General features: G+C 42.1%; 1 protein-coding gene across 1 annotated transcript; it reads left to right on the forward strand.

Annotated features, from left to right (window-relative positions):
• The first annotated feature begins 30 nt into the window (after positions 1-30).
• Positions 31-11,601, forward strand: Uchl1 (ubiquitin C-terminal hydrolase L1). The gene is made up of 9 exons (XM_046441910.2): positions 31-152; positions 263-274; positions 727-855; positions 3,444-3,594; positions 6,225-6,310; positions 6,390-6,437; positions 7,166-7,232; positions 8,382-8,440; positions 11,173-11,601. The coding sequence occupies exons 1-9, from the start codon at positions 120-122 to the stop codon at positions 11,257-11,259; spliced, it is 672 nt and encodes a 223-aa protein (XP_046297866.1). The 5' UTR covers positions 31-119; the 3' UTR covers positions 11,260-11,601.
• Positions 11,602-13,355: the final 1,754 nt, after the last annotated feature.

Here is a 13,355-nt window from a genome sequence, read left to right on the forward strand (position 1 = left end):
CTGCTCCCCCTGCGCAGGCATCTACAGTGCGTCAGGCCGGCGCTTTATAGAGGCAGCCTGGGCGGTTCCGCTCGCTGTTTTTCTTCTCTGGGTTGTGCTTTTTCCCGCTGTTAGCGAAGATGCAGCTCAAACCGATGGAGATTAACCCTGAGGTGAGCGCCGAGTGCACCGTTGCCCGGGGGAGCGGAGGGCTTAGGGTCAGCGGTGGCAAAGGAATGGTATCGCTGACTTATTTTTTTTTTCCTTTGCATTTGCCTTTCAGATGCTGAACAAAGTGAGTGTGTCTCGTGCTTTCTTGGCCCCCCTCCCCCGAGAGCGTGGAGACGAAGGCGCCCACCGAGCCGCGCCCTGCGCGCTCCTGAGGCGGCTGGGCTGGGGCATACTGGGCGCTTTCTGCCCCTGCATTTGTGGGGTGACTCTGCGAAACCACTTCGGGGGAGAGGGAGGAGGATGCGCCCAGATGGGAACAAGTGCTGGGAAGAGCTCGGAAGAGCTCATGAGGGCGTGGCGCTGGCCTCGCAGACTCTGGTACCCGGGCTTCGCCCGAGCCACGTGTGGGCTGCGCTTTGTGCTGTGTCATTGCACTGGCGCTGGGTGGGGCGGGGCGGGGCCTTCTCCTGGACTCGGGCGTGGGTGTGAGGTTCGCGCGTGCTGGCCCCGCCCCCTAGCAGGTGCGGGCGATTTGTCGGTCCCCAAGCGCCTGGTCGCTTTATCTCCTCTCTGCAGGTGCTGGCCCGGCTGGGGGTCGCGGGCCAGTGGCGTTTCGCTGACGTACTGGGGTTGGAGGAGGACGCTCTAGGCTCGGTGCCAGCACCTGCCTGCGCGCTGCTGCTGCTGTTTCCTCTCACTGCCCAGGTAGGGAGGGGGGTCTGGGATGGTCAGGTCTTCGACGGTGCATGGTGCTTCCAAACCCCAGCTTGGCATTGAGGGCTCCCCACCTGGCCTGACTTCCAGACCTAACTGGCTCCTTTTGTTGGGGATAAAGGTCGCACCCTCTCCCCGGGGGGTGGGAGGGAGTATCTGCACTTTCTGTAATATCTATTCACTGGGGCGCCTCTTGTAGTAGTGTCTAAAGTTGCCTTAAATTGGGAAGAGAAGGAACCCAATTATCCCCAATCTCCCATCCCAGTTATCCAGGGAAATCCTACGCATGAGTTGAATTTAGGCTTTTCTGAGTCTTCCACTTGGGGGACTGTTGGTAATTTCCCTTTTAAGGATTGTAACCTGTCAGCTCATTATTTGCTTCTGACTCCCACCTAGAGCTAATTTGGATGGGCCTGTCCAAATCACAAGGACACAAAAGCTTCTTTAACTCACCTCGATTGCCTCGGTTCCTGGAGGCCTTGGGGGGTTCTTCCCACCCCTTCACTCCCCACAGCATACACGCTCTTGAGTGCACCTTTTGAAGTGGAATCACTTGTGTGGTTCCTGTGCTGGGACCCTCTTACCCCTTTCTTTACCCTCTGGTCTCTCTGACCTTGTAGCTAAATGTAATTTTTATTTTAAGTGGTCTGTCTCCTACAGTGGAGTAAGGATATATGTACCTCAGAGATTGAGCATCAGATAAAAAATCATAATTGGGATATTTGTTGTCTTGCAATGTAGGGTAGCCTGGTAATTAGTATGTTGTCTAGTTCCTATTGCTGTCACATGACTGCATTTGGGACACCATTCCAAACAGTAAAGTTAAATGAAGCGTCATCCTTACACTAGGTATAACTAGAAGCATCCTTGGCCTAAACAAAAGTCCATGTGGAAATTCCAGACCTTCCTCTTAGTACATGGGCTAAATATTATTTTTTAAAAAAAATTATTGTGGCTGTAAGGATAATCTCACTGGCATGTTTTTCTAGCCGAAGTCTTTACTTGGGTAAAATTTCAAATCATTGCTACTCAAATTGGCTTCCTTGACCACATACAAAATAATATCTAGCTCCTACTTGAGCATCTGAGTTTTCCATTAGAGGAACCATGATGACTCGGGGTTTTGAGCAGCACTCGGTCAAGGCCTCTGGGAGGCAGTGGTGCAGCATGCTTGCCTTCTGAAGCTCCCAGGTCTCCTTTTGCTGGCTCCAGTGGATCTTTTTAAGGAACATTCTAGTTTGAAAGGCTGTGTTTTGTTCTTCAATCTGTCAAATTTACCAATCACCTATTCTACACAGAATTCCCACTGAGCAAAAAACACTGAAGCAAATTTAACGAAAAGTCAGGCTTATGGGTTGAGTCTATGAACAAACCAATGCTAAATCAGAAAGCATCTACTTTTAACTAAGGTAATATTGTGAAATCCTAAATGGACTTCTTCTAAAACATTAATTTTAAGTGGTGGTGAAATATTTGCAGAAGTATCTTCATACAACAGCTTAAATGACCCTAATGCTGCTATGGCTGTCCTATTTTGAAATTTTATCTAATTGGTCTAGAGAGGTGAAAATCTTAAACAGTCTGAGTAACAGTTCAAGGATCTGGTAGCTAGAAAGCAAGAACTTCCTACTAGTTGGGGTCAAGCTCAAACTTCATTTCCATGTACAGTAATGCAAGACATAGAGTTGGAAACGTTTCTTGTGTTCTGTCTGAATTTGGCTGGTTATGGAAAATTAGTGTTTCATAGCGTTAATACCCTGCTGTTAACAGAAGTCATAACTTTTAAGGTCTTTAGAACTCATTTGGGAAAGATCTAGACAGTCTTATTGAATTACTATGCAAAAAGCTAGCAGATGCTCCCGTTCATATACTAGATCCTATCTTCTACTCCAGATTGATAATCTGTCCTCAGATTAAACTGTGAAACTGGCAAGGACAACCTGCTATCACTTCTTCCTCTTGTATGGTGAGAAGTTTTTATAAAATCACAGCTCAACACTTGGTCCAGTTAGTTGTCTCTTTTCTAAAAAACGGGGGCAAAGAAATAGGTCATTTCTTTCACTTGTTCTTTTCAACAGTTAAGCTTGTATATGGTTTTGTGTTTGAAAACATCTACCTGGACAGAATAGAAGTAGAATGTCAAAGAATAGTGTAATGTAAACTAGCTGGTGTTATTGTTGGGAATTAAATTGATCATCTTAATTAGGATGTCTCTGAAATACAGCTGGTGTTAGTGTGAAAGAAAGAAAATAATAAACACATCCCTGTGTTCTGACTTCATGGTACCCTCCATCTCAAGCTAAAAGGTTGCAGTAGTGTCTAGACAGAGCCTTGGGCAACATCCAAGACAGTGACTGCACTGCAGCATAAGGGTGGAGTCTGAGAACCTCCTGGAGCCCCACTGGCCTGTGTGGGATGGGAGGCAGTCAGGCCACCGTCTGGGCGTGGCCAGATCTAGAACCAAGGCTCCTGCTCACACATCCCACTTGTGTTTCCATTTATGTAGCAGAACTCACTGTGCTGCCATCTGTTCTTTTGCGTTCGCATTTTAATATGTAAAAAAATGCTTCCATTCACAGCATGAGAACTTCAGGAAAAAACAGATTGAAGAATTGAAGGGGCAAGAAGTTAGCCCTAAAGTGTACTTCATGAAGCAGACCATCGGGAACTCCTGTGGTACAATCGGACTGATACATGCAGTGGCTAATAATCAAGACAAGCTGGAATTTGGTACGTGTGGCCGCTCACCCTCTATTTAAACTCAAAACATGGAGTTCAGAAGGCACAATTAACTGACCCATTTTATTCTCCTGGGCTGATCCAACAAAATCACTGTCTTAAAATGGTCTTAAAACCTGTTTAGTCAGGGGTGCTAGTTAAACAGCTACCATCTATGAGTGGATTCTTATTGTTTCTTTTGAGGGGAGGAAGCTCATTTTCTAGGAAGTGTAATTAGGTTGCCTCCACCTGAGGTGATGGTTTGTCTGCTAGCATTTTTGTGGTTCTGAGGTAAAGGAAAAAAACACTGAGGGCTGATTGGTGTAGTGATTCTCACATGCTTCTCCTATTCAGTTCTCAACAATTCTAGAGAATTAGATGATGCTGAGAAGAATATCAACACGTAGGACCTGTCTTGAATGGTTCAGTGTCTCATAAGCAACTGGAGAACCAAACCAGCTCAGAGTAGTGAGGTTCCTCAGGGAGGAATGCTCCTGAGGGAGGTGGAGCAGCAGGTAAAAACCTTGGGTGCAGGTATGAGCAAAGTCAGGTCAAGGGCTTTAGCCACCTGCAGTGAATGCTATGGAGGATAGAAGTGAGTCTGAGCCCTTGAGTTTCTCAGAAGTTCAAGGAATTGGGGGTGGGGGAGTTAAAATAACATGGGCATTCTGTGTGATTTAGGACAGAATAAATTTGTTTAGGTTTTGATGGCCACATAGATTAGATATAAATCAGTGGGTGTGGCTGTGTTCCAAAATTTCATTTACAAAAATAGGTGACAGTTTGACTCAATTTAGATAATGGCCAGGAGCAGCTAGGAATTGAGTAATTTCAATTAATAGTTAATGCTGTTGCTTTTTGCAATTCAAATACAGAGCTGGATGGAAGTGCATACCTGTAATCCCAGGTACCAGGAGTCTGAGGCAGAAGGATTTGAACCCAGGAGTTTGAGGCCAGTCTGGGCAACATAACTTTAAAAAAATTATTTGGACTGGGGGTGTAGCTCAGTGGTAGAGCACTGTCTATGTATGCACAAGGCCCTGGATTTGATCCCCAGTACTGCAACATATATATGTATATTTTAATTGTTATTATTTGTGATTCTGGGTATTGAACCCAGGAAATCTCTACCACTGAGCTACATCCCCAGCCCATTTTGTTTTTTATTTTGAGACAGGGTCCGAGTTGCCCAGATTGCCCTCAAATTTGGAATCCTCCTGCCTCAATGTCCTTAGAAGCTGGGGTTACAGGCATGAGCCACCATACCAGGCTTAATTGATTTTTTAAAAAAAATATTTTTAGTTGTAGATGGACACAATACCTTTATTTTGCTTATTTATTTTTTTTTTTTTTAATGTGGTGCTGAAGATCAAACCCAGTGCCTCATGCATGCTAAGCAAGCACTCTACCACTGAGCCACAACCTTAGCCCTTAATTCATTTTTAATAAAGGAAATGTGGGCCAAGACTCTACTCTTGATATACTTCTGAAATTAAGATAGCTTTTCCAGATCTTCTGGAAGGTGCCTTTTCAAATGTTGACTTGATTACACTTTATTTAAAAAGTTGTAGCTTGATCCTTTTATTCTAAAATATCCCAAAATTTAGAGTCCTGTGTTCCTGAACTCAAGAGATGTGATTTTTGTAACCACATGATACTGAAGTCAGGAGTTAATTTGTCTCATAGCCCTTCTCATAGAGATGAGTATTTTTTTTTTTTTTCCAGTGCTGGAGATTGAACCCAGGGTCTTGCACATGATAGGCAAGTGCTCCACTACTGAGCTATATGTATCTACCCTTAGCCCCTGCAGATTTTGATATGGTTTCAATTAAACAAATTTGTTGTATTTAGATATGAAAGTTCAATAGCTATGTGATCAGTCTCCTAGGCTTATCCACACTGAGCAGTAACACAGTTCGTATACCAAGAGCCTGCTAGTCAGTTGTCTCTAAGCCAGACTGTGTGAGGTCTTCAGATTTCTAAGATCATTTGTATGTACAGTGCTGGGGATGGAGCCTAGGGCTTCACACATGCAAGGGAAGCACTCCACCACTGAGCTACGTCTCCAGCCCTCTAAGATCTTTATATTAATGTCTATCTGGATAATTGAATTATTATGATGGAGTTGTCTATCCTAAAATAAAAATCTTGGTTTGGCAATTATTAGATTGTGCTGTTATAGTGTCATATAAGTAATAGATGTTAATTATAGATTAGGTGTATAGATACAGCAGTAGACAAGGCAGCCCATTTATGGCACTGAAATCTCTCAAATGTTCCAAATGAATAAGTACTGTAATGTGATAAGAGGCCATATTAAAGACTCAGGTGATAATGGGTGTGGTAGCACTTGCCTCTAATCCCAGCTGCTTAGGAGCCTTAGGCAGAAAGATAGCAAGTTTGAAGCCAGCCTTAGGAATTCAGTGACATCCTATGACCAGACAAAAGGGCTGGGGGTGTAGCTCAGTGATAGAGTGCCTTTGGGTTCAATCCCCAGTGCCCCACCCCCCCAAAAGAAGATGATTCAGGTCGTTTCTATGGGACTGGCCATGTAAAGGCTTATGTTGGCAATAAATGTTATCATAAATGCACTCGCTTGCATTATTTTTTCTATGCTAATGCATGCATTTTCTTTTTTAAAGAGGATGGATCAGTCCTGAAACAGTTTCTTTCTGAAACGGAGAAGATGTCCCCTGAAGACAGAGCAAAATGCTTTGAAAAGAATGAGGTACAAAAAAAATTTCCTGAAGCATTGCTTTTAAATAATTCTGGAGAGTTTTGTGCTATTTCTTTTCTCTCTTCTGCAGGCCATTCAAGCAGCCCATGATGCTGTGGCGCAGGAAGGCCAATGTCGGGTAAATGCAAATACAAATCCGAGCCAGGTTGCCCAGGTGCTGTCTGTGTTTCCATGGGAGTATTTGTAGGAATCTTTTTCGAGAATATAGTAAATGACCAGTGTTATCCACCACCCAAGGTCAATTCAGCAGAAAATTCTACCCAAATAATGCTGTGATTGGATCTGTTCACAAAAATGGCTCTTCAGAAATTTAATTGGCAGTTGAAATTGTCTTGTATGCTTCAGATGATAGTAGTATATATTATGTCTAGATTTAAATGAATCTTGCAGAGTAACACCTCTCCTAGTAATTGAGCATCTCAAGCATCTTCTCAGACTGCTGGGGAGAGTAAGGTACACCAACAAGCCTGACTAGTTCTAGAAGGTCTAAATTTGCCATAATGGGAACAGAACATTGAAGTCAATTGCTGATGTTTTGTTTGCTCTGCCACTTTCTAGATTTGACTTTGAGTGAGATACTTACTCTACTTAAGCCCAAGTTTCCTTCTCAGTAAAAAGCATGTGATAGTAGCACCTTCAGAGCTTTCATAACAATTCCAATATTTCTACCTTAACTGGCTTAGAATAGGGCCTTTTATGTAGGAAATATGTGAATACCAGCTTCATGATTTAAAAATACGTCGACAAGCTGGTTCAAATATGTTCCACTTGAATTGTAAGAGCATTTATTTTCAACAAGTTCATCTTACACTCATTTAAAAAAAAAAATTTCTTGACTCTCTGCAGGTAGATGATAAAGTGAATTTTCATTTTATTCTGTTCAACAACGTGGATGGCCACCTCTATGAACTTGGTACGTGTCAGTCCATTTTGGAGAAGCCACTGTAGTTTCATGTATTCTTTCAGACTTAATTTCTCTAACAGTGTTGATGTATGACTTTATGGCTCTTGGTGTATTGTTGTTTATGAAGCCAAAGATGTTCTCATGGGGGCATTTAATCCTTTATCAAACCCAAGCACCCTTCTCAGGAAGCTGGCATACCCAATGGAAGGCTTCAGTTATAACCAGTGAGGAGGACAGGTCAGGTCGGCACCAGTCCAAGGCATATGTGTGCAGACTCTCCACCTCCCTGACGGCGACCCCTAGTATTATCATTTTCAGACCAGGAATACTTTTAGAAGAGGATCAATGCCTAAATGTGACCTTGTTTATGTAAAAGTAGTATGAATATGTTGGAGCCATTTGTATTAGATGGTTTATGGTAACAAAAAGGAATTTCCATCTTGTTAGACTTATTCCCTTTTTATGAATGGAGAAAGACTTACAGGTGTATTTTCTCACATGGCAACACTACTATAGACTAAAAAGGGCAATGGAGACTTGGAGGCAGTTAGCAATCATTGAAAGACAAATCTCAAAGGGCTCTTCTTGCCTCCCCCTTTCCTGGACCTCAGAGATTGCACCTCTGGTCTTTTCCAAGCAATGGGGGCACATTCCCCTCTAGTAGTGGTAGCTGGATTGGGTTTGTGTTATCTCTGAACAGGTTAACCCATTAAGATCTATCATCCCAGATGTGGGAGACCTATAAAAAACTTAAATACACCACTTACGGTAACTTTTGAAAAAAAATGTCTTGAGATTTCTATTCTTTTAAGGAAAATGATAAGATGAATGATTATAGCATTGAAAAAAAGTATATGAAAAATATATAAAGGATACATGGATTCTGGATTATGATTTCCAACCTACTTTAGTGTACCTGTGTCAGTCTTGTTGCAATATTTGAAGAATTGAAAACTTAGGATTTGGTGGGCTAATTGTAGGTTAGAATTGCCTGGGGTGGATACCTTGCAGCTGCAGCTTCTCACTTCACGACCTAGCTTCTCTTTGCCGGGAGTGGCAGTGGTATTTGGAAGAATCCAAAACTTCCCCTGGGCTAGGTTGGCACTTCTGCAAGAAAGCATGTGGGGAAAGCTGACGTGCCTGGCTTCTTTGTTCTAGATGGGCGAATGCCATTTCCAGTGAACCATGGTACCAGCTCTGAGGGCTCCCTGCTTCAGGTAATCTTCAGAGTGCCTCTCTACACCACAGCTACATCTCTAGCTGGTGCTGATGCTGTCTAAAGTACTGACATTCTTCCCCTTCTGCCAGCACCAGCTGCTTGGTTAATAGCAATCTTCAGGGTTTAAAGATCATCTCAGTAATTGTACCTACCTCATTTTATAGCAGGTGTTTTAAACAGAATCCTTCATATAAGCCCTAACTAATCTAAGACTTCTGCGTTCTGGTTGCTCCTATAGGTAGAGCACTGTGGATTCTGGGTATGTAAATTCATGGTTTTTATTCCCATGTGTTCCACTGTTACAGAAGGAGAGAAGCAGATTGAAAAAATGACTCATAAGAACTTTAAGATCCAAGATCCTGTGAAATCCTGGTAGAAATGACTGTAGAAACCTTGAGTCAGTAGGCAGTTACTAGGCCTTTTCAACTAAAAAATGAGTTTCTGGAATAGAATCAATTTGCTGTTTAAAGGAAAATTGCTTAATTATGATAAAATACATAATACTATTAAGGTATAAGAACTTTATTTATAGTAGTAATAATCATCTTTGAGCCCTTGGCATGTGCACCGTCACGGTGGGGTGGGGTGGTGTCAGCAAACTTCTGTAATCAGAGTCAGATAGAAAATATTTTAGGAATTGGTCTGGGGTTGTAGCTCAGTGGTAGAGCGCTTGCCTAGCATGTGTGAGACACTGGGTTCAATTCTCAGCACCACATAAAAATAAATAAGTGTACTGTGTCCATCTACAACTAAAAATATTTTTTAAAAAAATATTTTAGGCATTGTGTAGAATATGGCTGTGTAGCAAGTATTCAATTCTGCTGTTATAATTCCTGAGAAGCCCATAGACAGTATCTAAATGAATGTGTGTCATAGCTGAAGTTTGCTGACTTCTGGGCTAGATGCTATCCTAAGTGATTTATATATTTGTAAAGTCTCATTAATGACGCAACAAGGTAGGACTCATTGTTCCCATTTCGCAGATGAGGAAGCAAGAGCAGAGAAATTAAGTAATGCCCAAGGTCAGTGTATTAACCTCAGTGATAACCTCAAGGTGCTAGTAGACCAGATTATGCCACTCAAGGAGAAGGGTCACTTTATTTAGACTGTCATACACGTACATCCCTGAGATGAATTAAAGCCAATTCTTGGTATATGGGAATGGTAATGTGGAAAGAGAAATAGATCTAGAAGAGCCTGATGGGATCTTTTTTAAAAATTTATTTTTTAGTTGTAGTTGGACACAATACCTCTTGTTTTATTTATTTTTATGTGGTGCTAAGGATCAACCCAGGGCCTCCCTTGTGCTAGGTGAGCGCTCTGCCGCTGAGCCACAACCTCAGCCCCCAGGTGGGATTTTAATAAGAATCAGACTTTACTTTTGGTGGGAGTGAGAGGCAAAATTTCTGGTCTGTGACACAAAAAGGGGAAAGACTGTAGTCCTTCTAATAAGGCTTTTAAGGTTCATATTAATTCACCTCTAGATTTACACTAATACTATAAAAATGTATCTTATGTGGAATAGCTCTTACATGAGTTATAGGGAAGGTAAACCTTGTTGAAATAAATAAAAACTGATTAATTGGAATCTCATAGTAAATGAATATAAACCAGCATCTTGTTAAAGTCGTCACCCTAAGTAAGGCCAGTACTATAAGGTTACAGATATGTTAGATTGCGTTAACTGCACACTATATTAATTGTTAAAATGGTGAGAAACTATACAAACTCAGCTGACATAGTGGTGCACGCCTGTAATCCCAGCTAATATGGAGGCTGTGGCAGGAGAATGGCAAGTTCAAGTCCAGCCTTGGCAACTTGGTGAGATCCTCTCTCGGAAACAAAATTAAACATAAAATAGAAGGGCTGGGGATGTAGCTCAGAGGTAGAACACTCCGGGTTCAATTTCTGGTACTCTGTTGTAGTTGGTGCTTTTTTAGGGTTAAACTCATCTTTGTTAGTGATTTCTAAACTTCAGAAACTGAAATTACATTTATAGTCTGTCATTGAGGATTCTTTTTCTTCTTAAAGGTTCTGAATGGCTTATTGGCATGATCTCTCCACCAAACTTTTTACAAGTTGTACAGATAAGCCCTACAGTTTGGCAAATAATTACATTTGGATCAATTTTCAGTTACTGGTCTTTGTAATTAGAAATAGGAACATGTTTCACAGCACCAGAAAGCTCTTAAGAATTCATCACTTTATCTGTAACTGGAATTACCCCCAGGTAAACTTTAAGGCTGTTTTATAAAATGTTTACGTGAAAGAAATGTCTTTTCCAGGAGTTCGAGGTAGAACAACTATTCTCTTAATGCACCATTAGGAAGGAAAGGAAAGATCAGGATTTTTGTTTAAATTTATCTTAGTTGTAGACAGACACAATAGCTTTATTTATTTATCTTTATGTGGTGCTGAGGATTGAATCCAGTGCCTCTCCTGTGCTAGGCAAGTGCTCTACCACTGAGCCATAACACCAGACTGAGGGATCAGTTTTGTACCCAGACCAGACACAAGGCTAGGGAAGCCCAGAGCCACTTGGTGCAAGTGATAAAGGGGTTAGAGCTGCCTTTCCTGCACCTGGTGTTTTTTTTTTTTTTTTTTTTTTCCTCTTGCCTTAAGCCCTGACTCTCAAGGTTAGAGAGGGATTTCAAGTTGACAGGTACACCTTTTGAGACTTCCATTTCAGGCTGTTTCTGCTGGAGTATTAATGTCTGTCCTCCTCTCCAGGACGCTGCCAAGGTCTGCAGAGAGTTCACCGAGCGCGAGCAGGGAGAAGTGCGCTTCTCTGCGGTGGCCCTCTGCAAGGCAGCCTAGTGCCCCGTGGGAGGCACCTGGCTGTTCTCCCCTCCTCCATCCATCGTGAAAATACCTCCCTACCAAGCAGTCTTCAGTGCTTCAGTCCTTGTGAAACACAGCTGTCTCCTTCCACACGCTCGCTCCTCCCTCCACCACACCCAAGCACTAGCGGAGATCTTGAGCCAAGTTGGTGTGAGCTTCAGAGGCGAAGCGTCTCCCCACTGTGTGTCTTGTTCCTTAATAGCTTAATGCTTTCAATGGCAACTTTGGTTTGTGTCTGTAAGTTAAGGCCTTGGATGTGGTTTAATTGTTTGTCCTTAAAAGAAATAAAACTTTTCTGCTGATGAGAAATAAACCTAAGTTGGTTCTCATTATCTTTACTTCATTCACCTCCTCCCCCAATATCTCTCAAATTATTTTGACAGTAATATATGAATATCTTATAATACAAGTTGTACAACACAGATAAGAAAATTACTATAAAAATACTACTGGTTTAGTGTGTTTAGACTTTTTCCTATGCATTTATGTTCCTATGCATCCCTCTGGAAACTAGAGATTTCTTAAATGAACCATTTTAGGGACAATTTTAGATTCATAGAAAAATTAGATTCTAGAGTTCTCATGAATGGCTTGTCCTTTTTTCTGTATTCATATTTTATTAGTATGGTACATTGGTTATAATTTTTGAACCCCAGTACTGTTACTCTGTTATTGACAAGACTACAGCTTGTTCATATTTCTGTGGTTTATACTGAACATCCTTTTTCTGTTCCAGGATCCCATCTCTGGTGCATTATGTTAAGGTGTCGTATCTCACTAGGTTATTTGGACTGTGCCAGTTTCAGACTTAGATTTGAGGAGGACTGGTCAGGTAGTGTATAGGATGCCCCTTGATTGGAGCTTGTCTGTTCTTCTGATAATTAGACTAAGGTTATAGTTTCGGGGTGGGAGACCACAGAGGTAAAGTATCATTTCATCCTAAAGGGTTCATACTGTCAGCTGATTTAATCCCTCTTAGTACTGACCTTCATCACCTGGCTGAGGTCATGCTGGCCAGGTTTCTCCACTGCAGTTTACTGCCCTTCCCATGCTAGTTGGAAGTCTCTGTGTCCTCTTTCAGCTTTAGTAACTTTAGGAAAAGCAATTGCCCTCTACCACATCTTCACTATTTCATGTTGTGGATTATTATTTTGGTGTCAGGAATTTAACCCAGGAACGCTTTACCACTGAGCTACATCCCCAGCCCTTGTTATTTTTTGAGACAGTCTGAGTCGCTGAGTCTGGCCTTACACTTGGAATCCTCCCACTTCACTCTCCCAAGATGCCAGGATTACAGGTGTGTGCCAGCTCGGAAGGACCTGGCTTATAGAAGGTTCCACATTGCCGTCATCTTTCCTGAGCTCTCACCCCTACATACGGTATCCTCTACTTTGAATTCCACGTAAAGGCAGATCCTCCTGAGATTCTGTGCTCAAGACTTTTTCAACAAACACACTTGACATCTTGGATTTGTCAAAGAGCAGTTTATAATTGGCTTATTCCCTTACTCCATTATTCCCTGAGATGTTACTAATGTTTGGTGATGAAGGGGTCTCTGTAGAGCTCCCCCAACCCCATATTGGGGATTGAGCCCAGAGGTACTGTACCACTGAGCTGCATCCACAGCCCTTTTTATTTTTCATTTTGAGACAGTCTCACTAAGTTGCTGAGGCTAGCCTGAATTTGTGAACCACCTGCTGCAGCCTCCCAAATTCCTGGGATTACAGGTATGCACCACTGTGTCTGCCCCCCTCCCCATAGAGTTTTTAATAGGCAAAGACATCTGATGCTAAGCATTTCCCCCTCTCAACTATCATGAGAAAACCATGCCATTAACAGACCAGGCATGTTTGTGTCTTTCCACAATGTCAGAATTTATTGAATAATAAATTTATAAACTAACACCACTGTCAATGGTTGTAAGTCATTGAATACTCATGGGTCACTTGATAGTCATACGGCAGGCAATCACAAGTTCTCCCATTCCAATCTTAATTTCTAATCTCTGTAATACTCAAATCATGCATGATGCTTCACACAGTGATAGATACAGGTCACAGAAAGACTTAAGG

The sequence above is a fragment of the Marmota monax genome, unplaced genomic scaffold, assembly GCF_021218885.2.
Source record: "Marmota monax isolate L192 unplaced genomic scaffold, Marmota_monax_Labrador192_F-V1.1 WCK01_AAM20220418_F8-fsc00025, whole genome shotgun sequence".
NCBI lineage: Eukaryota > Metazoa > Chordata > Mammalia > Rodentia > Sciuridae > Marmota > Marmota monax.

Excerpts from the sequence above, each read along its gene's own strand:
- Uchl1 (XM_046441910.2), top strand. The coding sequence starts at position 120 with ATGCAGCTCAAACCGATGGAGATTAACCCTGAG. Across the intron at positions 856-3,443 it reads TGTTTCCTCTCACTGCCCAG|CATGAGAACTTCAGGAAAAA; the intron begins GTAGGGAGGGGG and ends TTCCATTCACAG. Across the intron at positions 7,233-8,381 it reads TGGCCACCTCTATGAACTTG|ATGGGCGAATGCCATTTCCA; the intron begins GTACGTGTCAGT and ends TCTTTGTTCTAG.